This window comes from Oryctolagus cuniculus, chromosome 10 (genome assembly GCF_964237555.1).
Source record: "Oryctolagus cuniculus chromosome 10, mOryCun1.1, whole genome shotgun sequence".
In the NCBI taxonomy this organism is placed as follows: Eukaryota; Metazoa; Chordata; class Mammalia; order Lagomorpha; family Leporidae; genus Oryctolagus; species Oryctolagus cuniculus.
Window position 1 is genome coordinate 69,491,996 of NC_091441.1, and position 27,930 is coordinate 69,519,925.

Sequence of the window (27,930 nt, forward strand, 5' to 3'; positions counted from 1 at the left end):
AATCAGCAACTCTCTTTCTATCAATGATTCTGTTAATACAGTTTTTCTCATCTCCTTACACTGAACAACTCTAGTTGAAAACTTCATTTAGATACTTCGACAATTGTCTTTACAAGAATCCCAACCTAAAGGGAAATACTATGATTGGCCAGAAAATGAATTAAAAGACAAAAGGCATCCGAACTCCCCTGGACATTTCTAAAACACATGCCATCCAAACCAATGCCCAAATGCTCTTTTAAACTCTAAAAAATAAACTACCATTGAAATATCTCATTAATACTTATAATTAATCCTCACTTGTGTTATATACATCAAACACACTATATGCTGATCTGAAGCCCATACCTGAAAAGCACTGGGGTACTACAGTAAGGAGACAAGAACTGAGACCAGCTGCCCAGAATGCTGACATAGCCCAGCTGTCTTAGTCTCTCCTAGCTTAATAGGAGGACAAATAGGAATCAACAGGTGCCAAAGTGAAGCAAGGGGTCAGCACTTACGGGGAATGTTAAGGAATACTAAAAGTAAATTTTGCTAAGTATCTCTTGGGTTTACTGTACATTGCTCATGACCAATAATGGTAGGCCAAAGAAAAAAAAAAGATAATTGTTTGTTTTTAAGCTTTGCAGCCACTTAAAAACATAAAAGAATCCCCTGAATCATCAATGTATACAATTCATTTAATTGTATTTTACAGGTTGCTGAGCATAAGCTTCCCACTTTAGCCAGGTAAAGAAATGTAGAGGGGCTGGCACTGTGGCTCAGTGGATTAAGCCACCATCTGCAGCATCAGCATCCCATATAGGTGCCGGTTCAAGTCCCAGCTGTTCTACTTCCAATCCAGCTCCCTGCTAAAGTGCCTGGGAAAACAGCAAATGATGGCCCAAGTTCTTGGGTCCCTGCACCCATATGGGAGACCTGAATGAAGCTCCTGGCTTTGGCCTGGCCTAGCCCTAGCTGTTACAGCCATCTGGGGAATGAACCAGCAGATGAAAGGTCTGTCTCTCCCTCTCTCTGTAACTCTGCCTTTCAAATAAATAACTATTACAAAAAAAAAAAAAAAAAAAAGGCAATCGGTCAAAACTAACAACAATGGTCACACACTAATTAACTTCTCTGGTAGCCTACAAAAAACTCTCCACAATCCATCATAATCTCTTCTAAAATGCAAACAGAATGTACATGATAGCAAGAGTACCTACATCTCTGACTTGTTCAACCTCAAGTTCATTTTATGGTCCTCCAAACCCATGTTAATTACTGTTTTACAATTTATCCATCTTGAATCAGAGAACTTTGAAATAATCATCCTCTTATAAAGAGTCAGAATGGCTCAGTAAAAACACACTTGTACAGTCTATGAGAGCTCACAAAATGCCCCACATACAGGTCCTCATTTATCATCACAGTTAAAGAAGGGCTGGATAGGGGCGGGTACGTGGCACTGCTTGGGACATCCATGTCCCATACAGGAATGTCAGTTCAAGTCCTGGCTGCTCCAGTTCCCATGCAACTTCCTACCTTCCTACTAATGCATCCTGGGAGGCAGCAGGTGATTGATTGTTCAAGCACATGAGTCCCTGCCATCCACATGGAAGGCCAGGATGGAGTTCCTAGATCCTGGCTTTGGCCTGGTCCAGCCTCTGGCTATTGGGATTATCTGGGGAATGAACCAGCAAATGGAAGATCTCTTTCTTTCTTCTTTTCCTTCTTACTCTCTATCATTCTGCCTTTCAAGTAAATAAATCCAGAAAGAAAAAAAAAGTAAGGAGGGCTGGATAAATTTTACTTCCATTTCACGGATAAAGAAAACAGGAGCCAGCACTGTGGTGCAGTGGGTTAATCCTCTGCCTGAAGTGCTGGCATCCCATATGGGCGCCAGTTCTAGTCCCAGCTGCTCCATTTCTGATCCAGCTCTCTGCTATGGCCTGGAAAACAGAAGATGGCCCAAATCCTTGGGCCCCTGAGAACATGTGAGAGACCTGGAGGAAGCTCCTGGCTCCTGGCCTCGGATCGGCGCAGCTCTGAGAGTTGCAGCCATTTGGGGAGTGAAAGGTCTTCCCTTTCTGTCTCCTTTCCCTCTCACTGTCTGTAACTCTGCCTCTCAAATAAATAAATAAAATCTTTAAAAAAAGAAAAGAAAAAAAAGTTTAAAAAATAGAAAAGTTAAATCCCTTGTTTGAGTTTATAACTACAAGAAATATCAAAGTAAGAATCAAACCTTATCTTCTGCAGCTAGTTCTCATATTCTTTCCAGGTTACTATGTGACATTAAACAGTGAATTTACAACCGTCTGAAAGAGCAAAGGAACTGGAAGGAATCAACATGACTCCATAGGAAAAATATTTTTCAGGTCAGTGTAATCTCCAACAAGTATAAGTCATTATCTTCCCACCAAAACCTGCCCCTCCTGCCTTCCCTATCAAGTAGGCACCTAGACAGTCTGAGAACCTTTGAAGACTCCTTCATCTTTTCACACCCACACACATCAAAAACTATTTCCTAAATCACTTTTTAAAGTCTCCAGTTGTTTTTTTTTAAGATTTATTTTTCATTTACTTGAAAGGCAGAGTTACAGAGAAAGGAAAAGAGACAGAGCAACAGAGAGAACTTCCATCTACTGGTTCACTCCCCAACTGGCTGCAATGGCTGGGGCTGGGCTGAAGCCAGGAGCTTCTTGTGGGTCTCACGTGGGTCCAGGAGCACAAGCAGTTGTGCCACCTTCTGCTGCTTTCCCAGGTGCATTAGCAGGGAGCTGGATCGGAAGTGAAGCAGCGGATCTGGAACTGGTGCCCATATCAGATGCCAGCATCGCAGGCGGAGGCTTAACCTGCTGTGCCACAATACCAGGCCCCATAAATCACTCTAATCTGCCTCTTTCTCTCCATTCCTACTGCCCTAGTTCAGCCCTCTATTCTCTCCAGGCAGTAATACCCCTAACTGGCTTAGCAAGTTAAAGGCTACTAAGATCTAAAGATAGTGTGTGGTGCCCACTGTGTTGACCTTCAGTTTTGCCCAATTCAATACATCTTCCACAAAGCCTGCAGGGTCATCCTTCTATAAAGGGTAATCTACTTCCAACATTTGCTGCTGAAAATGTGTATCTGGCTCCCAGTACTCTTTATAGCCTATAAATAGAAACTCAACAGTCACACAAATTCCTTCATAACCCGATCCCAGCTAACACGCCTTTCTAGCATGTCTCACTCTCCACCACTCCCACACACATCCTATGCTCCAGGCACAGTGAACGCCCACTGCAGAGGAGACAAACAGGTTTAATCTCCCGTGCCAACTTCAAATAATTGGTAGGGACTACCTGAAGCATCCTGTTGATACTCTGAGTCTGTTTATAAACTCAGCAGCAAGAATGTGATGACTGATCAACAGTGTATGCTTGTTATTGGCAAGTGGGTGGCATTTATCATCCATCTTCTAAGTAGAATTATGATGCCTTTTACATTTTTATATCTCTTCTGCCTTACAAGGCCTTCCTTTCATCCCACTTCTTATTCCTTAAGACCCCCAGAAACTAAATTTCCTCTGTGAAACTTACCTATTGTCAACAGGCAAAGTCAGTCACTCCGTTATCTAGGCTCTCATAATTTTCTAAACATATCTCTACTGCTCTGAAACTATTACACTGTATCACAACTGTTTATGCATCTATGAGCTCCCTGAAGGTATGGATGCACTTTATATCTCTTTGTATCTTCAACATCTAGCACAGTGCACCCAGAAGGCATGTATCTATTAGTAAATTGAATAAAATAAAATCATTTAACAAGGATTCTGCTAACATAATATGTTCACTAGAAATCTAAGAGGATATGGCTACACTTAGGACCAGGTATCTATGGTAACTCTTAGTGGCATCCTCACTACCCATCAATTATACATACCCCAACCTACGTATTTCTCTCTCAGAAGTACAAGACAGCAGCTGGCGCCGCGGCTCAATAGGCTAATCCTCCGCCTTGCAGCGTTGGCACACTGGGTTCTAGTCCCGGTCGGGGCACCAGATTCTGTCCAGTTGCCCCCCTTCCAGGCCAGCTCTCTGCTATGGCCCAGGAGTGCAGTAGAGGATGGCCCAAGTCCTTGGGCCCTGCACCCACATGGGAGACCAGGAGAAGCACCTGGCTCCTGGCTTCGGATCAGCGCGATGTGCCAGCCGCAGCGCTGCAGCCATTGGAGGGTGAACCAACGGCAAAGGAAGACCTTTCTCTCTGTCTCTGTCTCACTGTCCACTCTGCCTGTCAAAAAAAAAAAAAAATTTTTTTTTTAATTTAAAAAAAGTACAAGACAGCAAAGGAATCTGGCTCCTGATTGGAAGTGGAAGAGAAAGTGGAACATATGAGGGGGAAAAGACAATACATCAATTTTTCAAATAATGCATTAGTACCAACAATATAAAAAGACCTGAGTGTCACAGTTTTCAAAAGCTAAATAATAGCAGGTCCTGTTATAATCAGGAATATAACTCCTCCAGACACCTGACACAATTTTCTAGCTTTATTTCTAATTGACAAATCATATGTTTAGGGGTACAAAATTGTGTTTTCATACATATATACATTGTGGAATGATAAAATCAGAATAATAAGCATATCCATCACCTTAAGCATTTATAAATTCTTTGTGGTAAGAACATTTAAAACTTTCTCTCTTTTAGCAATTCTGAAATATACACTATTAACAGTAATCTAAATTTACATAAATGCCCTAGATTGGTTATAATTTTAAAAGTTTGTGGGGCTGGCACTGTGGTGTAGCAGGTGAGGCTGCTGTCTGCAGTGCCAGTGTCCCATACAGGTGTTGGTTCAAGTCCGGGCTGCTCCACTGCCATCCAGCTCTCTGCTATGGCCTGGGAAAGCAGTAGAAGATAACCCAATTGCTTGGGCCCCTGCACCCGAGTGGGAGACCCAGAAGAAGCTCCTGGCTCCTGGCCTCAGATTAGCGCAGCTCCAGCCATTGCGGCAACCTGGGGAGTTGAACAGTGGATGGGAGACCTCTCTCTCTCTCTCTCTCTCTCTCTCTCTCTGCCTCTGCCTCTCTGTGGCTCTGCCTTCCAAATAAATAAAAGAATCTTTAAAAAAAAAAAAAAAGTTTGTGAGGTACAATCAATCACTTTGAAAAACTTGTGGCAATAAGCTAGAAACTGCACTTTTAGGTAAATATATATTCAACACAGATGCTACATTTGTTCACCAAAAGACTTGTTCAATAATGTTCACAGATGTCTCATCATCCTGGCTTGTCTTCAACAAAAATCCTGTTAGATCAGTTTAGCCAAAATCTTCCTTCCTCTGATGTTTCCATCCACTTTAATGTGGCAATCTATTATCTACTGAAATGGTCATAAATAAAATCAGTCATAAATAAAATGGTTATAATAAATTAATTGTAGGGGCTGGCACTGTGGCGTAGTGGGTAAAGCTGCCTCCTGCAGTGCCAGCATCCCATATGGGCACCAGTTCGAGTCCCGGCTGCTCCACTTCCAATCCAGCTCTCTGCTATGGCCTGGGAAAGCAGAAGAAGATGGCCCAAGTCCTTGGGCCCCTGCACCTGCATGGGAGACCTGGAGGAAGCTTCTGGCTCTTGGCTTTGGATCGGCACAGCTCCGGCTGTTGCAGTCATTTGGGGAGTGAACCAGCAGATGGATGGAAGACCTCTCTCTCTGCTTCTACCTCTGTAACTCTGCCTTTCAAATAATAAATAAATAATTTTTTTTAAAAAAAGTTGAAAGTTGGGGCCAGCGCTATAGTACAACAGATTAAACCATGGCCTCCAGCACCAGCATCCCACATAGGATATAGTCTTGGCTGCTCTACTTTCAATCCAGCAACTTGTTAATATGCCTGGGAAAGCAGCAGAAGATGGCCCAAATCCTTGGGCCCCTGCACATGGGTGGCTCCTGGCTTCAGCCGGGCCCAGACTTGGTTGTTGTGACCACTTGGGAAGTGAACCAGCAGATGGAAGATCTCTCTTTCTCTCTGTTCTCTCCCTCTCTCTTTCTGTAACTCTGCCTTTCAAATAAGTATTTTCCAAAAAAGTTTAAAGTAAAATTATAAAAATTAATATATAAACATTAATCAAAGGACATGGATATGAATCCATATAATCATAATAAATTATTTAAATTTGTATTCATCTAATAATATAGACTCACTATATAAGCAAAAAATAACAAACTAATCCATAGGTCAAAGAAGTCACAAAACAGCAAAGATATTTGAATTCAATAAAAATGTGATATATGGGCCGGCGCTGCGGCTCAATAGGATAATCCTCCACCTAGTGGCACCGGCATACCGGGTTCTAGTCCCGGTCGGGGCGCCAGATTCTGTCCCGGTTGCCCCTCTTCCAGGCCAGCTCTCTGCTGTGGCCCGGGAAGGCAGTGGATAATGGCCCAAGTGCTTGGGCCCTATACCCCATGGGACCAGGAGAAGCATCTGGCTCCTGGCTTCGGATCAGCACGGTGTGCCAGCCGCAGCGTGCCAGCCATGGCGGCCATTGGAGGGTGAACCAACGGCAAAAGGAAGACCTTTCTCTCTGTCTCTCTCTCTCTCTCACTGTCCACTCTGCCTGTCAAAAAAAAAAAAAAAAGTGATATATGAAAGCATCTTTCATCAAAACCACACCATTAACAAGCCACAGTTTAAGATATCTGTAATACATGTAACAGGAAAATGGCTCATACAGATATGTAAAAATCAAAGCCTATAAAAAACATTCAGGGACCAAGACAGGCATTGCAGCTTGACAGGTTAAACCACCACTTAGGACATCTGCATCCCATTTGGGAGTGACTGTTTGGAATCCTGGCTACTTTGTGCTTCCTGCTAATACATTTATGATGTAGCACATGATGGCCCAAATACTTAAGTTCCTGTCAGGAGAGCTAGATGGAGTTCCTGGCTCCAGGCTGTTGTGAGCATTTAGGGAGTGAACCACCAGATAGAAGATGGATTGCTCTCTCAATTTGTCTGTGTTTGTGTGTGTGTGTTTGTCTCCCAGACACTCTGCCTTTCAAATCAACAAAAAAATTTTGTACAAAATCTACAACAGTAGATTAAAGGTTACTAAAAGTTGGGAAGAAGAGGAAATGGGCAGGTATTGCCTAATGAGTAGTTTCTGTTTAGGGTGATGAAAAATTCTGGAAACAGATAGTGGTGATGTCAGTACATCATTGTGAATGTAATTAATGCTATTAAATAATTAAAATTGCAACTTTTAACCCCCCCCCCAAAATAGAAAAATAACCAAATGACTTAAACAGAAATTTCCAAAAGAGATACTGGCATGGCCAATAAACATATGAAAAGGTACTCAACATGATTAGGCATGAAATAAATGCAATTTAAAACCACATTGAGAGGGCCTAGCACTGTGGCTCAGCGGGTTAAAAGCCCCGGCCTACGGTGCCAGCTGATATGGGCACTGATTTGAGTCCTGGCTGCTCCACTTCTGATCCAGCTCCCTGTTGATGGTCTGGGAAAGCAGTGGAAGATGGCCCAAGTTCTTGGGCTCCTGCACCTGCACTGGAGACCGGGAAGAAGCTTCTGGCTCCTGGCTTTGGATTGGCTCAGTTCTGGCCATTATGACCATTTGGGGAGTGAACCAGTGGATAGAAGACCTCTTACTTTCTCTTTCTTTCTTTCTTTCTTTCTTTCTTTCTTTCTTTCTCTCTCTCTCTCTCTCTCAAATAAATAAAATAAATCTTAACTATTACATACTCATCAGAATGAGTTACGTACTCATTACATACTCAGCTGAACTTTTAAAAAGACATTTCCAAGTATTGGAGTGGATGTGAAGCAACAGGATACACTGCTGGTAAGAAAGGCAAAATGAAACAAGCACTTTGGAAAACTGCTCAGCAATATCTACTGCTGTTAACAAGACAATTAGCCTACAGTCTTACAATCCTACTCATACATGTCCAACAGAAGTGCTTACATATATTCAAGACTGTTCAAGCAGTATTATTTGAAACAGCTAAAAACTTCAAACAAGGGCGCCTATGGTTAAGATGATAAGGCGCCTCCATTCCACATTAGAACACCTTGGTTCAATGCCCGGGTCCAGTTCCTGACTCCAGCTTTCTGCCAGTGAAGACCCTGGGAGGGCTGAGTTTCTAGCTCCTGGCTGAATTCAGCCTGGCCCTGGGGGAGTCAACCAGCAGATGGGAGGGCTCTGTCACTCTGCTTTTCAAGTATATACATACATACATACATACATACTTTTAAGAAGTAACTTTACAGAAATTAAAATTAGGGAAAATATCACTACCTTTCCCAATTAGGTGCATTGCTCTATATACAACACTATTTTGTTGATCCCTAAAATAAGCACGATCCCAGGTAACACTAAAACATGCTTATTCAACACTTTTTCCAATCATACTTTGTCTTCATCTCTTAATAGGCATATTAGATCACTTTATGAATAGACAGTATATTCTTTCCACATTGCATTTGAGAGCACTAATGAAAACACACATGTACAAAACAGAGAACTTTCAAATGTGGTTGATCAGCAATATTCTACATGGTTGTGCTACGGCTTTAGGGACACCTCCTGCCTGGTTGTCCACAACAACTTTTAAAAGGGAGATCAATAATCTTGAGGTGTTCTCCTTCAAATCAATTCTTTTAAAAATTTTTTCTTTATTGAGTCCAAAGCCAAGAGCATGTACTCAATCCAGGCCTCCCACACAGGTGGCAAGTACCCAAGCATTTGAGCTATCACTTGCTGCCTCCCAGGTATGTATCAACAGGAAGCTGAATTGGAAGGGGAGCAAGGACTCAAATCCAGGCACTTTGATATGGGTGTGGGCATCCCAAGCAGTATCCCACCACTACACCAAACACCCCATCAGTTCTTGATCATCCACATACCTCAGTCAACCCATGTCTGACCCCAAGCTACATTTAATGGACACCCCCCCCCCCCCCAGCTACAGGCTATTCAATATGACATCTCAACATAGGCTCTTTTGGCTTCAGTTCCTGGGTATCTCTTCTTTCTGATGCTTTCCTCCCAATTCAACTGGTTTCTATGATATTCAATAATATCTGTTTGACAAATGAAGGAATAAAAAGACAGTTGTAGGCATGCCAGTAAAATCAAGATACTTGCCAGATCTAACCAAGATTAAACAAAAATATCCAAACTCTAACATTTCAATTTTTCTTACACATTAAAAACAAAACAACCCCAGTGGCAACAAGTGCCACTTGTTGCCTAGATCTTGGTTTCTAAATACCACTCTTCAATAAGAGAAGCTAGAGCTCCTTGAAAATATGGCTGATTCTAGGGCTGCATCAGGCAATACACAGTATATAAGCCTTGAAACATCACGCGGTACCAGAAAGCAAGGACATGCTCCACAAAACAAATTAGGTACATTGCTCTATCGTTGCTTGCCAGGAGCCAATCTGAAGGGGTGTTTAATGGCCACAGTGGCAACAATCTGAACAATTAAATAATGTAGAAGTATAACAATCAGAGTGTAAGTTATCAGGAGTCCAAACTGTTTATAAAGAAATGGCTGAATGGGGCCACCACAGTGGTGCAACCAGTTAAGAGTTAAGCAGCTGCCTGAAAAGCCAACATCCCATATGAACGAACAATGGTTCAAGTCCTGGCTGCTATAGATCAGCTCGTTGTGAATGTACCTGGGGAAGGTAGAAGATGGCCCAAGTATTTGGGTCCCTGCTAATTACATGAGAGACCCAGATGAAGTTCCCAGCTACTGGCTTTGGCCTGGCCCAATCCCAGTTGTTGCTGCCACTTGGGGAGTGAACCAATGGATGGAAGAGCTCTCTGTCTCTGTCTCTCCCTAACTCTGCCTTTCAAATAAATCTTTAAAAAAAAAAAATGATTGAGTAAAGGGCCAGCCCCATGGCATAGTAGGCTAAGCTTCTGCCTGCAGTGCCGGCATCCCATATGGGCACCAGTAAGAGTCTCAGCTGCTCCACCACCAATCCAGTACCCTGCTAAGGGCTTGGGAAAGCAGTGGAAGATGGCCCAAGTGCTTGGGCCCCTGCACCCACGTGGGAGGCCTAGAAGAAGCTCCTGGCTCCTGGCTTTGGCCTGTCCCAGCCACAACCACTGCAGCCATTGGAGGCATGAACCAGCATATGGAAGACCTCTCTATCTCTCCCTCTCTCTGTAATTCCGCTTCCCAAGCAAATAAATAAATCTTTCTTAAAAAATGACTGGGTAATTGAGGAGAAAGCAGACATCTTCCTTACAGAATTCTAAATAACAGTAAGTAGACGTTTCACACCTCAGTGAGATAGCTTAATTACCTAGTCCTCCTCCTTGAATGCAGCCTGGACTTAGTGAGTCATTTCTAAAAGAAAGAGTTTAGAAAAAGTGAAAATAACAACTTTTTAGGGAAGAAACCTTGGTAAACACTGTCTCAACCAAGTCTCAAATATCAAAGTTCACATAGCCAGAGATGCCATGTGAATATCAAAAGCTCCAGTACAGGCCCTTTACCTCTCTGATAGTCTTCCCCTGAAATCATAACCCCAGTCTAGTCATGAAAATATCAAGCAAACCTAAATTAAGGGACATTTTACAAAACACCTGACCAGTACTCCTCAAGACTGTCAAGGTCATCAGAAATTACAAGGAAACATGATGACTAAATATGACATTCTGGATAGAATTTCTGCAGTAGAATGAGAACATTAAGACAAGAATCGGGGAAATGCAAATGAAACTAGTAGTTAACAGTTATCAGTAAAGTATCATTGTAAGCTTTTTAGTTCTGACAAATACACAATAGGATGTTAAGATTAGGGATACTAGGTGAGGAGTACATGGGTATTCTCTGCATTATCTTTGCAACTTTTTCATAAATCTAAAATTATCCCAAAACAAAAAGTTTATATAAAAACAATACACAGCGACACTCTAGGGAGTAATTATAGCCTAGCATCAAAGTACCTGGGTTCAATTACTAGCTCCAGCTCCTGACTCCAGCTTCCTGCCAATGTAGACCCTGGAAGGCAGAGCACTGATGATTTAAGTAACTGGGTTCCTGTCAGCCCTGTAGAAGACCTGGGTTGAATTCCCAGCTCCACCCATGAAGGCATTTAGGAAGTGAACCAGCAGACACAAAGAAGCTCAGGAGCTCTGTCCCTCTCTGCCTCTCATATAAAGAAAAAACAAAACAAAACAAAACAAAACAAAACAAAAAAAACACTATTTTTGGAAACAGGTGATATTTCTCTCAGTTTTAAACAAATATCTGGTAGAGGATCTTTTTTTCTACTTAATCAACAGGAAGCAAATGAGATATTTGCACTAGAATATATAGCTCTAATACTACTATTTGAAAGCAGGATTTGGCTGGCGCTGCAGCTCACTAGGCTAATCCTCTGCCTTGTGGCGCCAGCACACTGGGTTCTAGTCCTGGTCAGGGCACTGGATTCTGTCCCGGTTGCCCCTCTTCCAGGCCAGCTCTCTGCTGTGGCCAGGAGTGCAGTGGATAATGGCCCAAGTCCTTGGGCCCTGCACCCACATGGGAGACCAGGAGGAAGCACCTGGCTCCTGGCTTCGGATCAGCACGGTGCGCTGGCCGCAGTGCGCCGGCCGCGGCGGCCATTGGAGGGTGAACCAACGGCAAAGGAAGACCTTTCTCTCTGTCTCTCTCTCTCTCACTGTCCACTCTGCCTGTCAAAAAAAAAAAAAAAAGAAAGAAAGAAAATGAAAGCAGGACTGGAAGTATTGCTGTTATAGGCAGGGACAAAGGATAAAATTGATCAGGTTTGTGAGCTGGAAGGCCATGCCTTCACCACGCCCCTGTGTGACCTAATGCCCCTACCTGGCCACACCTGTGTGCCCACTGGCCAATCAGGTGAATTAACCACTCCCCTTTGGAAGTGGATTAAGGGCCTGGAACACGGTGGGCTCAGTCCTTTTTTTTGGCCTTTTGCCTCTTTCGCCATTGCGGGTCTGCGCTGCCCTGCGCCTTGAAGGCCACACGCTCCATGCTTTCTGGCCTACATGCTCCTCCACATGGTGGGCTCCTGGTACTCAGTATGAATTCAGATTTCCCTCTCTTTTATATAGGGCCCTCACTCTCCTATGCATTTCTCCCATTGAATAAAAAGCTTAAAAACTGCCTCATTCATTTGTGCTAGTATTCAGAATTCTTCTCTGAATATTAGGCAAGAGCCCACAATGCTTATTAATATTTCAAATTTATTAATAAGCACATGGTAATATAATTGGCACCCCATATTCCGATATCATATGGTGATCCAGATGGGACTGTTAAGGGGTCTGCCTCCAGTGACAGGAGGGAGATTCTGAACTTAAAATAAGCAACATGTTACTCTCAATCAAGATATAATCCTTGGTAGATGAATGATATTTTTCTTACAAAGTTTAGTCAAAATACTTAGGCTAAGTTTCCTGACAGCTCCTAACTCAACTAAGTACCAATGCCTGTCTGTGACTAGACTCTTTCTACTGTTTCCTCAGCAAAAGGTAGAAATACAGATAAAAAACTACAAGTGCATTATTCCAAAATTCTTCCAAAATGCCACAGACACTCCTATACAATAAAACAAGCGGAAGTATGCTAGAGGGCAAATAGATTCAAACACAGTAGTGACCTTATCAAGGGCTACAACATTCTAATCTTGCAAATGAACATCCTGTTAAAGCCCCTCCCAGGGTTTTAGAAGGAGCCTGTATAAATGAAGGGGGTCGAGGTTTAAGAGATACTAGCTTCATGGTAAATTTACCACTGTGTTTATGTTTTATTTTCTCCTCTTTAATGACTATAACTACCTAGTATTTATCTTTACATCACTCCTGGAAGCCAAAACATTGCTTGTACCTACTAGGAATTCCAAGCATGCAAGTTAGACTGAATGACCCTGACATATATGAATATACTATACAAAGAGGATAATTCTTATTACTTTAATAAGGCTACTTGCTAATCCCTAATTCCAAAATTCACCCCAATACCTCCCTTGAACACATATACATATACCTTGTATATTCCTTTCATTTAATGATCAGGATGTGAACACTAAAGAAATATAGCAAGAATAGACCAAAAAATCATATTTTAAAATATATTTTCAGTATTTCAACCTTCTCCAAAAAAAACTGTCTTTGAAATCAAGTAGAATATTATTTCACGACCATTTCCCCACAAAATTAGCATCAACCTGCTGAGAAGCTAGACTGCTGATATCCTCTTTTCAAATCCCAAACAAAGCCTGAATGTTCCCTATACCAAGAAACCATTCTCAAGGGATCCCTTATTAGTATGCACACAGACGTTCATTGTTCCTCCCAGGAAAACCTACTACCAACCTCAAGACTATCTAAAACCAAGATGTGGCCATAATTTTTAAATGTTCTTTATACATCTAAAACTAAAGATACTTCAACATTCTGAAACCAAGGTTTGAAATAAATGACTGGGGTCAAATGGGTATTTATGTCGAAAGGGCTGAGGCCATGCATGATTATAAGCACTAATACTACTGCTATCATCAATTCTTTATGGTATGCTAGAAAAATAAACATTTTAATCTTTTGAGCATCTAGAATATTATCTAAATTGCATCAATGACTACTTTCTAAAGACTTTTTACACCAAAATGTGCTGTGAATGCCAGTTAGGAATACTGATGAATTTACAGAGCCAGATGTCTTTAACTTGTTCTTTAGGGGTGTGAAAGCAGAAACTTCATCAACCTCTGTCTAATAAACTCTCCCCAAACACCAAGGTCTTACTATGATTACAACTGCATCCACATTGAGAAAAACAAAGATGCTAAATAAGCCACTGATAAAGAACCATAAAGTCTCTTGATTCTATACAATTTATCTCCTTGTCACCTCAGAAATATTTAATAAAATATACTGCCCAATTTGAGATCCTAATTCACAATTTAAATTGATTAAATATTTTTACTTTCAACATATCTAAAGAGCTAATGTTGACTCTATCTCCTTCAGTCCTATATCACACCACTTTCACAGCCATACTCTACATTAAATACTAATTAAAATTAATTAATCTTCATTGTTTTCTTCCAATATTGGTTTCATTTCCATGCCTCCAACACCATTATTCTAATTTTCATCATTCTTCTAATAGTGTATTTCTATTTACTTCATTCAAATTGAATGTAACTATTTTGGAATGTATCAACACTGTTAAAAGTAGGAGTCAATATTGTGGTGCAGCAGGTTAAGCTGCCACTTGTGGAGAGCTGGTTACAGTTTCAGCTACTTACTTCTGATTCAGCTCCCTACTTATGAACCTGGGAAGGCAGCAAAGAATGGCTCAAGTGCTTGGGCCCCTTCTACCCATGCAACAGACGAGAATAAAGTTCCTGGCTCCTTGCTTTGGTCTGGCCCAGACCTGTCTGTTGCAGCTATTTGGGGAGTGAACCAATGGATGGAAGCTATCTCTCTGTGTGTCTTCTCCCTCCCTCCCCCTCCCCCTCTCTGTCACTCTGCCTTCCAACCATATAAATCTTAAAAAAAAAAAATAAAAAGTATGTGGCTAGCACATGGCACAGATAAGCTAATACTTGTGATGCCGGCATCCCAGACTGGAGTGCCGATTCCAGTCTTGGCTGCTCCATTTCCCATCCAGCTGCTTGCTAATGTGCCTGGAAAGGCAGCAGAGGATAGCCCAAGTGCCTAGGCCCCTGCTACCTATGTGGAAAACCAAAATAGAGCTCCCAGCTCCTGGATTCAGCTTGGACCAGCCATGGCTGTTGCAGCCATTTGGGGAATGAACCAGCAAATGGAAACTCACTCACTTTCTCTTTTGCCCTGACTTTTAAGTAAATGAAAAAATAAATCTTAAATAAATAAGCAAAAAGTGTAATCAAGAGGGACCAGGCCTTTGGCACAGTGGTTAAACCATATCCCATATCAGAGTGCCTAGGTTAGAGTGCAGGCTTTGCTCCTGCTAATGTGCACCCTGGGAAGCAGAAGTGATAACGCAGGTAGTTGAATGTCTGTCTCCCATGAGGGAAACCTAGATTGAGTTCTCAGCTCCTGGCTTGCCCAGCTGCTGTGGCCATTCAAGAGAATGAACCAGCAGACAGGAGAGCTCTCTATCTGTTCATCTCTCCCCTTACCTTTCAAATAAATAAATTTTTAAAATGTTTAAATAAACAAGAACTAAAATCAAATACCACTACAACCAGGCCCAAAACAAGTCAGTACAGCAGCTGAGGTACTCTTTTTGTCTTATGGAGTAACACTGCTGATAGTGGCAACAACCAACACCACTCATTCAGAGACAGCAGAGGGATCCACTCACTTAAGGATTATGGCTAGGATCCATTTCTCCACACTGCGCACAACTCTGGGCACCACCACCCATCATGGGCTAGACCAGTGGCATGCAAGACAAACAATTCTGCCCCCCTGCCTGAGAGAACATCTGCCAACTTCTTTTTGTTAAAGATTTATTTATTTGAAAGAGAGGGGAATAGGGGAAAGAGAAAAAAAAGAGATACTCCATCCACTGGTTCACTCCCCAAATGTCCTCAAAGACTGAGCCTGATCCAGGCTGAAGCCAGCAGCCTGGAATTCCATCCAGGTCTCCCATGTGGGTGGCAGTAGCCCAAGCATCTGGGCCATCCTCTGCTTTTTTACCAGGCACATTAGCAAGGAGCTGGAAGGTTAACGGAACAGCAAGGACTGGAACCAGCACTCTGATACAGGATGTCAGTGTCACAGCTATTCACCACAACACTTACCCCCAGCAACTTCTTTATGGTCACAACTAAGAGGGAGGAGTTTATTAGCATCCAGGTCAGAGCCAAGATGCTGCACAGGACAGAGCCACAACAGAGAATTATCCAGCCAAAAACGTCAACACGGCTGACACTGAGAAACCCTGATAACAAGACATCTGTCCCAATTCTAAGTGAAAATAAAGAATAGCTAGTTTGGAGGCACTATGATGACATGAAAACAACACAGGACCAGGACCAGCATTGTAGCACAGTGGGTTAAGCCACGGCCTATGACTGGCATCCCATGTGAGCACTGATTTAGTCCCAGCTATTCCACTGACCAATCAGCTCCATGCTAGTGCACTGGGAAAGCAGCAGCAGAAGACAGCCCAAGTGTTTGGGTCCCTGCACTCACCCAGGAGATCCAGAGTTCCAGGCTACTGGCTTCAGCCTGGCCCAGCCCTGGCTACTGTCGCCATTTTGGGCAGTGAGCCAGCAAATGGAAGATACTATCCCCTTCTCTCTCTCTCTCTACCTTTCAAATAAATAAATAAACCTTTAACAAAAGCAAGCTACACAGAACCAGAAGAGGAAGAGAAGTAGTCTTTTCATCATTTTACATGTATTACCTCACTTAAACCTCTGCCCCATGAGAAAAATGATACATTTTTAAAAATATTTATTTATTTGAAAGAATTATAAGAGAGAGGGAGGGGGGGTGGGGGTCTTCATCCACTGGCTCACTCCCCAGCTGGCCACAATGGCCAGAGATGAGCCAATCCGAAGGCAGGAGCCAGGAGCTTCTTCCCGGTCTCCCACGCAGGTGCAGGGTCCCAAGGACTTGGGCCATCTTCTAATGCTTTCCCAGGCCACAGCAGAGAGCTGGATCGGAAGTGGAGCAGCTGGGACTTGAACCGGTGCCTATATGGGATGCCAGCACTGCAGATAGTGGCTTTACCCACTATGCCACAGCGCCAGCCCTGAAAAATGATATCTTTTGATCTTACGTAGGAAAAGGCTAAACTCAGGGAGATCAAATCCTCAAGGTTACTCAGTTATCAAGGGGAGGAATCATTATATAAAGTCAAACCAAATGTGTTTCATTTCACAATACTTTTTTTTTTTTTTTTTTGGACAGGAAGAGTGGACAGTGAGAGAGAGAGAGAGAGAGAGGAAGGTCTTCCTTTTCCCGTTGGTTCACCCTCCAATGGCCGCCATGGCTGGCGTACCGTGCTGATCCGATGGCAGGAGCCAGGTACTTATCCTGGTCTCCCATGGGGTGCAGGGCCCAAGGACTTGGGCCATCCTCCACTGCACTCCCTGGCCACAGCAGAGAGCTGGCCTGGAAGAGGGGCAACCGGGACAGAATCCGGCGCCCCGACCGGGACTAGAACCCGGTGTCCTGGTGCCGCAAGGCGGAGGATTAGCCTAGTGAGCCATGGCGCCGGCCCATTTCACAATACTTTAAGGCCTAAAGGTTTAAGGAAACCTGGATTTGATTTAGGGTTACCAGTATGATTTTGAGCAAGTTATCTGAACTTCCCTAAACCTGCACTGAGAAAATAAATCAATGGAAAACAAGTCAAATTATAAAAGCTGCTATATATATACACACATATAATCATGCCACATACCTTACAATGAAAAAATGCTTACAATGAAAATATTATGAATACAACTTTTTCTTAGAATTTATACAAGTATGCACAATACCAAATTATTCATCATTCTTAAAGAATTAAGAGTAGGGGCCAGCGCTGTGGCGCAGAGGGTTAATGCCCTGGCCTGAAGCACCGGCATCCCATATGGGTGTCAGTTCAAGTCCCGGCTGCTCCACTTCCCATCCAGCTCTCTGCTATGGCCTGGGAAAGCAGTACAAGATGGTCCAAGTCCTTGGGCCCCTGCACCCACATGGGAGACCTGGAAGAAGCTCCTGGCTTCGGATCAGCACAGCTCCAGCAGCTGCAGCCAATTAGGGAGTGAACCAGTGGATGGAAGACCTCTCTGTCTCTCTCTCTCTCTGCCTCTCCTCTCTGTGTAACTCCGACTTTCAAATAAATAAATAAATCTTTAAAAAAAAAAGTCAATGACCCACAAAACATTGTATCTTCCATAGTTCTACAACTACCCTTCAATCCTAAAGGAAATAAACTACCATAAGCAATATTGTAAAGCTCAAGACTATCCATATCATCAACTTTGATTAGGCCCTCTTCACATCTGGTAGCAGAGGTCATGAGGAGAACGAAGGAGGAGAGAGTGGATTACAACTCTACTATTGATTCTGGAAAACAACTCTGCTATCGCTCCGTAACTACAGTGTATTAGACTGAGGACAGAATGCTATCACTCATACTAATTTCATTTCAATACAAGCTTCTAATTAAAAAAAAAAGTCAATCAGTCTTTAACAACTAAACTACCCTCTACTGGGATGAAGTTCAAGAAACAACGTGGAATGGAGTTTGCTGTCTGCCCTCTTCAGAAATTACTGCAACCATGCTGCTTCCAAAAGCAGGCTGAATACAACCAATTTTTCCCTTTGACAACTAAATCCCACAGAACAGCCTGGGATACATCTTTTGGTGCCATCTTAATACGAAGTTAATAAATTACAATGGCAATTATTTCCCGCTAATATAAAGTCCAAGTCTAAAAGCAATCAGCAGGGTCCGGCTTTGTGGCATAGCTGGTTAAGCTACGCTTGCAACACCAGCATCGCATACAGGCGCGCTGATTGGAGTTGCAGCTGTTCCCCTTCTGATCCAGCTCTCTGCTGTGGCCTGGGAAAGCAGTGGAAGATGGTCCAAGTGCTCGGGCCCCTGAACCTATGTGGGAGACTGGGATGAGCCATTTGGGGATGGAAGCGGATGAAGATCTCTTTCTCTTTCTCTCAGAATTTCTGCAATAAGCACATCATTTACTCAACAAAACTATTTTAAAAAAGAATTTCCCCCCAAAAATCATAAAAAGGCTAGTTGTAAATAAAAATGTTATTTACTGGCCACTAAAAATTTGTTTACCTTATATAAAAAAGGAGAAGCACATAAATGTTTCATGGGAACTGGAAGAACTGGTAACTACAGTCTAAAATGTTTAATCAATTTAGATAAGAATTTTCATTAAATGCGATCTCAGTAGTTCTGAATTACATCTTTCACCTTAAGCATTTTGACACTTCCATCAACTTTCTAAAAGTGAAGGTGGATTGTTTGCCTGTGTTTTTAATAGACTTGCCTCTCAAAAGACGGAATTAAATACAGACGGAGAAGAGAAACCTATTATCAGTCTTCTGCTCTTCAAGGAGCACTCGGGTAAACCCCTGGCTAGAGCATGTCACTCTTCAGGAGATTATCCGGCAGAATTTACATTAGGCAGACAGAACGAAATCCCATTTTCTCCGACTCAACATCCTGTCCATTTTTTACAAGATTGCTTTCCATCACACACACACACACACACACAAGTTAACATATACGTAAGTGATATTTTCGAACCTCAAGTTAAACATTATTTAGTCCATTTCCCCCTTTCTCCAAAAAATACCAGAATTCTCAGGGCTTTAGAGTTCTTCACACTGCCAAACCGAAGGCATTGTGTCAGATTTAAAATACTAGCTGGTTATTCCTTCCTAAAGATGCGATTTCTAAGACTCCTTGACAAGCTCTCACGTGAACACTTCACAGCCCCTCAGCACACGGCGGGCACAGCCCCAAGCGCACGGCCCAGGCACGAACTACGCACACAGCTTCTCCGGAAAGCACGCAGCCCCGCATCGTTCCCCCGAACAAGCCCGCGCAGCAGCCGGTGGGACCCACCGCCTGCCGTGGGGGGCGCAGGCCCGCGCCGACCCCAGGCTCGCCCCAGGCCCCCTCCCAGCTCTTTGTGCAGCCATCCGCCCCCGCCCGAGACTCTGACGGACGCGGAGCTCTGCCTGCTCGCAGCATCCACTCCGCCCTCCCCACGTCCCCAGGCCCGGGTCCTGCCCACGGCGCACCGTAGGAGGGGGAGGATCGCGGGGACGAAAGGACTGAGCTCAGAGTCTGCAAAAAAGAGAGGGCCCGAGGATTGCGAGTGGAAGGGGCCCGGTGGGCTCACCCGCAGTGGGGGGCGGCTCTCCCTCGTCGCCGGCGGCGGGCGCCAGGGTGACGGCGCCGTCCCTCCAGATGCGGATCTGCTCGGCCGAGCGCACGCGGCGGCGGGGCTGGCGGCGGCGGGCGGCCGCGGCGCGCAGGGAGCCGCAGCACTGGTAGCACACGGCCCACGCCTGCTCCTCGTTGATGGGCTGGTTGTAGAGCCTCAGGATCTCTTCCAGGCTCAGGGCGTCCTCCGTGCCCCCGGCCGCGCCGGCCTCCGGCGGCCCCTCGCCGCTCGCCGGGTCGGCCCTCGGCTCCCCGCCGCCTGCCGGGCCGGCCGCCTGAGCCATCCCGCGGATAGGCGCTGCGCTTGGCCGCCGCGCCGTGTGTCCGCGTCTCCTCAGCTCCACAGCATCGTTTCCGCGCGACGCCGCCTCCTCATGCCCCGAGCCGCCGCCGCTGCCGCCGCCCAACCCGGCCGCGCGCGCCGCCCCGGGGACCGAGGCGAAGGCCCGGGCGGCGTAGGCGAGCGGAGGGCGGCGAGGACGCCGCGGATGTCTTGACCAGGCCGCCGCCGGCCGGTAGCTACGCGATGGCGTCCGCCCGCCCCGCCCCGCCTCGCCTCGCCCCGCCCCGCGCCCAGCCCTCGGGGCAGCCGCACGGTCCGGAGAGGGCGCTCGGTAGGGGTGGGGGGCCGGGGAGGGGGCGCGGCCGGGGGGCGCGTGGCGCGGGGTCAGGGGCCGCCGGAGGCGTGGCGCGTGGTCCGGAGAGGACGAGGAGTCGGGGGCTGCGTGGGGGGAGCCGCTGCGGGGGGCGGGGCGGGGCGCGCGGTCAGGAGGGTTCCCACGGTCGGGGACTCCGCCCCGCCGGCTGTGCTGGGGCCCTGAGCGTGTCCAGCGGGTCGCCACCCTGCGGAGCGGGGAAGTCGCTGTCCATGCCCGGGACTGGTTTCCCGACGATCTCATTAGGAGCTTGAACCCGGCCTCAGTTCAGGTCTGCAGAACCCCTCGCCTCTGGCTGCCCAGGACGTGTGCGCTGGCCCCTGGGCGCCGAGGCTCCTCTCGGCTCGCAGCCTGGACCACCGGCGCTGTGGTTCCTCGTGCCCTGCTCTGCTATGGTGAGGTTTCTGGTGTACTGAATCTCTCCAGAGTTCAGGGAGGGCGGAGATCTTTCCAGGTTTTGCTAACTGACTTCACCCAAAAGCCTAAATCAGGATCTGGGCTTGCAGCCGTCGGTTTCCGCGTCGTTTCGGATTCATTTGTAACATTTGTGCAACCTCTCACTAAGATCACGTGTCCCCGTAACCGCGTTCGTGGTAGCCCAGTTAGCTCAGCTGCTCATTCGGTGTTTAACTGATATCGCACTGACAGAATTGGACTGAGGGAGTTGAGCCATAGAATGCAACAAAGACATACTTTTGGGGGACCTCAATGAGCCCATTAAACCATGCAGTAAAAATAGGTAATTCTTAAATAGAACAATCACCCCACTGTTAAATGAGTTTGATTGGTAACAGTGTCCTCTGAGTGAGGCTATTCCTGTGTGGAAAACCTCCAGCTGAAAGTACCAAGAAACTTACACTAAGTAGTGACAGACCTTTCAGGGCAGAGTTTTGTGTGCAGCATTAGATATTGAATCACACTTTCATCTATTGTGTCCTGCAGTATGCAGTAGAAATTACAATAATCTGTTGTTAAATGCTTAAGATAACCACCATACGGGCAGGAATGGGGAAAAGCGAAAGGACCAATGGAGGCAGGAGAAGAGAGCGTCCTGCTACCTGGTACCTTATTATAATTTCACTACAAAAGGTAACAAACAACTCTTTAAAGTCGCATCACTTACTTGTGGGGGCATAATCCCACTTGTGAAAAAGTGCAGTATCACTGTGTGCCGAAGGCCAGAGAGGCAAGTGTCTTTAATTGCTATGTGAAACTGTATTTGTATATACATACATATCTTCTTGATTTAAAACATGGTCAAACATTCCCAAATCGACTGTCTTTAAAGTTGAGAGCCTGGGGCCTGGTGTTAACATCCCACATCAGAGTTCTGGCTGCTCTGCTTCCAATCCAGCTCTTTGTTGCACTGGGCCCCTGCTACCCACCTGCAACACCAGGATGGAGTTCCTGACTGCTGGCCTAGGCCTGGACCAGTCTGGATCGCTTTAGCCATTTAGAGAGTGAACCAGCAGATCAAAGACATATGTCTCTCACTGTCATTCTTTCAAATAAATATATAATCTTAAAAAAAATGTCGAGATCTGTATGGATTTCAGAAACAAGGGCTTCAGGTAGTTCAGACAACCTAGGAAAACAGCAAAGTGCTCTGCTTTTATGGGCAACACCGCCATCTTCTGGCATTCTAGGTTATTAACAGCTACAGTCAGAAACATTATCAGCCTTGCCTTAGGCCAAGAGGCAAGTTGGATGAATTAATCAACTAAGGAATCCGTGGTCCACTCGCTGTTCATGGCATAAGGGAGTAAAAAAAATCCAAGTAAAGATAACAATGGAAGGAAGGGGAAAGGAAGTGAAGTGGGAAAAAAGGGGAAAAACAAATTTAAAACATTATATTTAAAAGATACTTTCTTAAAAACAAATTTTCACAGATACTAAGTTTTAGTTAGGAGAAATAAGTTCCAGTGCCTATTTCACAATGAGGGACTGTATAGAATAATGTACTATATGTTTCAAGAAAGCTAGACAAAAGGATTTTGATTGTTTTTACCAAAAAGAAGCATGTGAAGAGAGCCATATCCTGATTTGGAAGCTGATTAATGTATACAGGCATCAAAACATCACATGTTGCCCTATAGGGGTTTACAGGTTTTTTTGTTTGTTTGTTTGTTTGTTTGTTTTTACAGGCAGAGTGGACAGTGAGAGAGAGAGACAGAGAGAAAGGTCTTCCTTTGCTGTTGGTTCACCCTCCAATGGCCGCCGCGCTTCGGCCGGCACACCGCGCTGATCCGATGGCAGGAGCCAGGTGCTTCTCCTGGTCTCCCATGGGGTGCAGGGCCCAAGGACTTGGGCCATCCTCCACTGCACTTCCTGGCCACAGCAGAGAGCTGGCCTGGAAGAGGGGCAACCGGGACAGAATCCGGTGCCCCGACCGGGACTAGAACCCGGTGTCCTGGTGCCGCAAGGCGGAGGATTAGCCTATTGAGCCGCGGCGCTGGCCCAGTTTACAGTTTTATGTGTCAACTTAAAATATGAATTTGCAATGATAGAGGTTTTTTTTTAACCTGTTCAAAGTTGCAGTTTTGAAGAACATCAACACATCTTGAGAGGAAAAATGTGATGTCCTTGAATCGTGAGGTCATGTGCAATAGAAGAGCTTTTCTTATTTTCAGCCAAGTGCAAGTTCTCAGCTACAATATTCTATCTTTAAAGTAAATATTTTGGGGCTGGCGCTGTGGCATAGCCGGTAAAGCTGCCACCTGCGGTGCAGGCATGCCATGTGGGTGCCGGTTCGAGTCCTGGCTGCTCCACTTCCCATCCAGTTACCTGTTGATGGCCTGGGAAAGCAGTAGAAAATGGCCCAAGTCCTTGGACTCCTGCACCTGTGTGGGAGACCCAGAAGGAAGAAACTCCTGGCTTCTGGCTTCGGATTAGCTCAGCTCTGGCTGTTGCAGCCACTTGGAGAGTGAACCAGCAGATGGAAGACTTCTCTCTCTCTGCCTCTGCCTCTGCCTCACTGTAACTCTGCCTTTCAAATAAATCAATAAATATATATTTTTAAAAAAATAAAGTAAATATTTTGCCTGTGTGATCTTATAAGTAATTACGTTGAGGCAAGATGACAAGTAAAACATTGCTTGTGTTCCTTCTCTACATAGAATAAATAGAAGGCAAATCTTAAAATACCTGGCTGTCTTCTTCCTAAATCTAGCCATTATATTGTGTATAAATACTTGACACTTTCTGTACAAAGACAATGTTATTTTGTTTTTTAAATAGGATTTTCAGAACTCTTTGAAATCTTGATAAGCTCCATGGTCCAGGGTTATGCTACTCTTTGAAATTGAGTGCTAAGAGCCGGCACTGTGGCACAGCGGGTTAAAGCCCTGGCCTGAAGCACCGGCATCCCATAAGGGCATTGGTTCTAGTCCCAGCTGCTCCTCTTCCAATCCAGCTCTCTGCTACGGCCTGGGAAAGCAATAGAAGATGGCCCAAGCCCTTGGGTGCTTGCACCTGTATGGGAGACCCAGAAGAAGCTCCTGCTGCTGCTTCGGCTCAACTGCAGCTGTTGTGGCCATCTCGGGAGTGAACCAGCAGATGGAAGACCTCTCTCTCTGTCTCTGCCTCTCTCTGTAACTCTTTCAAATAAACAAAATAAATTAAAAAAAAAAGTGAGTGCTGACAATTGAAAGATGCCCAAGAGATTGAGAAGTCTTGATGAGGACGAGCAATCCTCTGGAATAAGTTGGCACCTTCCCATTCTCTCATTTTCAGTTCAAACTCAAAGACTCAAATCCCTTTATGTCCGGTATTTTTTGTTCCAATTTCTGTTGTTGGTTTTATTTTTACTCAGTGACATCACTTTTTAAAATTACCATATATAGTTAAAAGGTCTGAACAACTCTACATTGAACTGTCTTTCTCAAAGTGCTGTAAGATCTGTGAAAAACGATGGCGTATGTTACTCTGAATGATTTTAGTTTTCTTTGATTTTGTTGTGTTTATTAAAAAATGGAATCCTTGACAGTTCTTTTTTCTTTTCTTATATTTACTTATCATTTTTGCAGAATAAATGTACTTCATGCTTCATACTCTGGACGTGCTGGTTGAGCTGCTCTGTGTCTTTCAGGGAGCACAGTCTGTCTGTGCCGCCCAAGCTTATCCCAGACACTCCCAGACAATTGCTCCTAAGAGGTACATTCACCTAGAAAAGTGCACCAAAAAGGTAAAAAAAAAAATAGAGCAGCATATTTTTTCAATGTTATAACCTAAATTTTCATTGCCCACATTATAATACCTTATAAATTGTTATTTTATACTTTCAAAGAGCTTTCTTCAGTTTTGTAACTCAGAGGGTCACACAATATTATCCTGATCCTACAGACAAGAAAGTACCATCATGGGAGAAAATACAGAAGTAGGAAATGAAAGCGTGGGGCTGGAACTCAGGCCTCCCAGCCAAGTCAGCTCTTTCTGCTACATTACAACTTCTCTCTAAATTTGCGCAGAACAAGAAAGTCCTGCCCCTTCATCTCTGCCAAGCATGACTACATAATCAGCAGGTGCTTTAATATTTGTACATATCAATATGACTGATTAGACTCCTGATTGCTTAATACACTTTAACTGAAACCCGGCAATGATGGCTCATCTCTCTGGACCGATTTCTTATAAATTGGCTGTCAGTTAGGTTTCACCATGGCACTTATCTCCCCATGGTCATTACCTTCCGAGTAACCTATGGTGATCAAAGGGTTGTAAATGACCACTCCTATCTAGAGGCCAAATTCTATCACCAACCCAAAAAGCAATTTTAAATTGATCTCTTGTAATTGGATATTAATCAATAATCTTTAAAATTAGTCATGAAAACTAGCATTTGACCTTATACCCAGAACTAGAAGTACACAGACCAGACAGGAATACAACAAAACTGGCTTCATCTGATCTATAAACTTAGAAAGAATTAATTTTTTCTTTCTTATGGTAAACATGCACGTTTACTGGAAAACATTTAGAAAATATTCATTAATGCTCTTTTAGTACATTCCATCCTAAACCAACGTTTTCCCATAACATTTTCACTCTGTAACATCTAATATATTTATAACACACTTTGATGAAATACAATTTACATGAAACAAAAGTAGAGAAACAGTAAAATCTGTGGAGAGTAGCCAGCTAGGACATTCATGAGGAAATACTATGCCAAATAATAGTCATGTTTCATCTTGTTAACTTTGCTGTGAAAGTTTTTAAACCAATGTAGATAGAGAATATTTTGGTTCTGGATGTGACTGGAATTATTAGCTTCAATTAAGTAAGAAGATTCGATTCAGAAGAGATCTCATGGATCTAAATTTCATGTTAAGCTACTGTATTATTGTTTAAGGAAACTGGAGTCTGCCAAGGTTAAGTGACTTACCCCAAATTACTGCCATCTGGCAGGAATAAACTAATTTAAATAGATTTCCCCCCAAAAAAAAGAAAAGAAGAAACTTTGCAGATCCTCCATTTTAACCATATTACCCAACTCTCATCAGATTTTTTTTTAAAGTTAGGACAGGCAGTAGCCTAGGTTTTATTTCTAGTGGGAAATAAAAACAAAGTAAGACAAAAATATCTTTATTTGATATCATAATTTGGTGTTTGACAATAATTGCTTTGAAATGGAAAATTTTCCATAAAACTTTGAGGAAACCAGAGTTTTGAGTTGTGCAAATTAGTAAGAAATAGTCCGGGGTGGACATTTGGCACGGTGGTTAAAACACTACTTGAGAGGCCTAAATCCCACATTAGCGTGCCTGGGCTGGAATCCCAGCTCCACTTCTGATTCCAGATTCCTGCTAATGTGCACCTTGGAATACTATAGGTGATGGGTCTAGTTGCTTGAGTCCTTGCCTCTGGGAGACCTGGGTTGAGTTCCTAGCTGCCAGCTTTGGCCTGGCCTCGCCTTGGCTGTTGAGAGCATTCGGTGAGTGAACCCATGAAAGAGAGTGAGCTTTTTCTGTGGCTCTCATAGATGGATAAATTTAAAAATTAGTCCCCTGAGGCGAACACCACGGAATGTGTACAGCCGCATTGCTTGGCTCTGGCTGTACATTCCGAGCTGAGAGACTGCAGACCGCGGAGCCGCGCTGTGGCACCGTGGTGTCCCAGCAGTTGCTTGGTGTGTTTTTGTGCTCCAGAAGCGCTAGTCGCCTCGAGGATGAGGATTGGTGGCCTTCAAAGGAGTCCTCCGTCAGGTGCGAGAATGGGATTGAGGCCCAATTCGGCTACCGCATCCGAGGCAAGGACCTCCGGAAGCTCCACAAGGCCGCCAGCAAGGGGGACGTAGCCAGGGTCCAGCACCTCCTCTTGCTGAAGAAAAGCAGCGTGAATGACCGCGACAGGAAGAATAGGACTGCCCTGCACTTGGCATGCGCCGACGGTCATTCAGAAGTGGTGACGCTGCTTCTTGAGAGAAAATGCGTGATCAATGTCCCTGACGATGACAACATGACACCTCTGATGAAGGCTGTTCAGAGTGCAAGAATTCTACTCGATCACGGGGCTGGTGCAAATGTTATAGATGACAACGGCAACACAGCCCTCCACTATGCAGCCTACTGTGAGAATGCTGGAATAGCAAAATAATTACTCTTACACAGTACCAATGTTGAAGTGAGGAACAAGGATGGCTTCACACCACTATTACTTGCAATATATGAAAATGGTGAGGAAATAGCAGAATTTTTAATAAAGGAGCCAATATTCATGTTGTTGATAAGATTAAACGGATGGCTCTCATGCTGGCCGCACAATATAGATCTAGGATAGTAAGGCTTCTTCTAGAAAAAGGAATTGATGCCTCTTGTTTAAACACGTATGGATGGCCTGCAGAAAAGCTTGCTCTTGTTACATTCAATCTAGCTAATCGCCAGCTAATTCTGGATTATGAAGATGAACACAGATACAAAATGCTTGAAAAGTATAATCCAGACACTTATAAGAAAACAAAATCACAACCAGATGTGTTCAAGGAGCCACTAGATGATAGCAACAACACTAATAATTCTAAAAGCATGGGGTCTGAATTTGGACATGTGCCTTCTCTCAAACATGATGACTTAGTCACAAAATTTGAGGCAGAAGAAGAAAAGCTTGATGGGAATGAAAACAACCAATCTCCGTTAAGGAAGAAAAGGCACAGCTAAAGAAACTTACTGAGTTGGAATATAATTTGGATGAACAAAAGAAGAAAAATGTTGAATTAGAGAAAGAGCTAATCGAATATAAGAGACTTTTAACAATTGCAAGAAACAAGTTAATGCAATATGAAAAAGGCGCTTGCAGTGTCCATGGAGATCTCATAATCAGTGCCTCCGGAGTGAACATTCACAGTGATATGGAGGAAGAAAACAATTTACTTCAAGAAGCAG

The 27,930-nt window shown here is 44.2% G+C and overlaps 1 protein-coding gene across 6 annotated transcripts in view; it reads right to left on the reverse strand.

Moving 5' to 3' along the window:
* The window catches only part of SPIRE1 (spire type actin nucleation factor 1), a 200,979-nt gene extending 180,530 nt beyond the window's left edge, over positions 1-20,449 (reverse strand). For 3 of the 6 annotated variants that reach the window (XR_011379447.1, XM_017343991.2, XM_008261008.3), the window contains exon 1: positions 19,852-20,446. Coding sequence is in view for 4 of the 6 variants with exons in the window: in XM_017343991.2 (XP_017199480.1) it covers positions 19,852-20,179 (328 nt within the window). In the remaining 2 variants the exon portion in view is untranslated. Of the gene's footprint in view, positions 1-19,851 lie in introns of all 6 variants that reach the window. The other 3 variants (XR_007921864.2, XM_017343990.3, XM_070050511.1) reach the window with 3 other exon arrangements.
* Positions 20,450-27,930: the final 7,481 nt, after the last annotated feature.